This window comes from Mus caroli, chromosome 15, assembly GCF_900094665.2.
Source record: "Mus caroli chromosome 15, CAROLI_EIJ_v1.1, whole genome shotgun sequence".
Lineage (NCBI taxonomy): Eukaryota > Metazoa > Chordata > Mammalia > Rodentia > Muridae > Mus > Mus caroli.
In genome coordinates, this window is record NC_034584.1 from 26,735,156 (window position 1) to 26,736,691 (window position 1,536).

Genomic DNA, 1,536 nt, shown 5'->3' on the forward strand with positions numbered 1-1,536 from the left:
AAAAAAAAAAAAAAAAAAAGAAAAAAAGAAAAATGACCTGATGTATAAAGCTATCTCAGGAGAGAGCAGCATTGTTTATTGGCCTGGTTCCTGTTGAACAGGATGCAGAGTAAAAAGATCTGGCTAAATCGGTTGCACTTTCTCAGAATCTCATAGACTAGGCTTCTGTGGGCTTGCTAAAAATAATACACACACATCTGGGGAGATGGCTAGGGCAGTGAAATGTTGGCCACATGTCCATGGAGACCTGCATTCAGATCCCTAGCATCTGCATAAAAGTCTGTTAGGCGTGTGTGTGTGTGTGTGTCAGGTTTTGCACTTATGTCACCCCAGGACTGGGCAGGTGGAGACAGATGGGTTCCTTAGATTCCCTGGCCAGCCAGTGTGCAGAAATCCCTGAGCTCTAGGCTCAATGAGATCCTATGGTGAAAACGAAGAGTGACTTTAAGACACCTGGCCTCCACACTCACAGACACAGGTGCACTAGACCCCATGTGGGCATGCACACCACTTCCACCCCTAACACATGGAAGCAGTCTCTAACCACATGGTCTACTTTGCAAAACCACACTGAATCCAGGCAGCTTTCTGCAGAAGTCAATGTCCCTTAACTCTTTCTAGGTATCATCAGAGATTCTGAAGATGTTTATAATTTGAAGAACCCAACGTTGTTTATTTTTGCAGAAAATGACGCTGTGATTCCACTTGAGCAGGTGAGTAGGCAGCCCTTCATTTGCATATCTAATTACATACCAGGACATTTTTAGAGAAAGTTTTTGTTGTTTTTTTGAGACAGGGTTTCTCTGTGTATCCCTGGCTGTCCTGGAACTCACTCTGTAGACCAGGCTGGCCTCGAACTCAAGAAATCTGCCTGCCTCTGCCTTCCAAGTGCTGGGATTACAGGCGTGCACCACCACTGCCCAGCCAAGAAAGCTTTTAAGAACTAGTTTATTAGTTTTCCAATGATGAACATTTACTGATGGAACTTAAGCCCCGAATGGATCTGTTCAGAATGACAGTTGAAAGATGTGTTCCTGATACAGCCTGTTCACTGTGAATGGTTTCCATGGTAATCCACCAGTTACCATAGCCTGAGATGGATTTATTAAGCAGGAAGTTGGTTAGGAAAAAGTCTAAGTTAAAAGTGGCCATTTGTCAGTAAGTCTTAACTAAGATCTCAATACAAATAATTTGCAATAGTTGCAAACTTAAAATCACTTGGTTTGCTTTACTATGGGCAATAGTAACACACAGCAGGCCAAGTTTGAATTTGGATCTTTTTCTGGACTAGTCACCCATGTGTATGGTCTCCAGTTGATAGCTGGGGCAAAGTGCATCTCCCCAGTAGCCCCATAGTCACTAGGGAAATGAGCAATGGTTTCAACGGGCTGTGCTTGGCTAAGCTAGGATGGTAGTAGGGCAGCTACATTGAAAGCCTACCCCAAGCCGGGCGTGGTGGCGCACGCCTTTAATCCCAGCACTCGGGAGGCAGAGGCAGGTGGATTTCTGAGTTCGAGGCCAGCCTGGTCTACAGAG

At 45.0% G+C, this 1,536-nt stretch overlaps 1 protein-coding gene across 4 annotated transcripts in view; it reads left to right on the top strand.

The window, feature by feature from the left end:
• The window catches only part of Cmbl (carboxymethylenebutenolidase homolog), an 18,755-nt gene that overhangs the window by 16,105 nt on the left and 1,114 nt on the right, over positions 1 to 1,536 (top strand). For all 4 annotated transcript variants that reach the window (XM_029469530.1, XM_021183141.2, XM_021183140.2 and 1 more), the window contains one exon: positions 622 to 713. In XM_029469530.1, the coding sequence (XP_029325390.1) occupies positions 622 to 713 (92 nt within the window). The remainder of the gene's footprint in view (positions 1 to 621; positions 714 to 1,536) is intronic.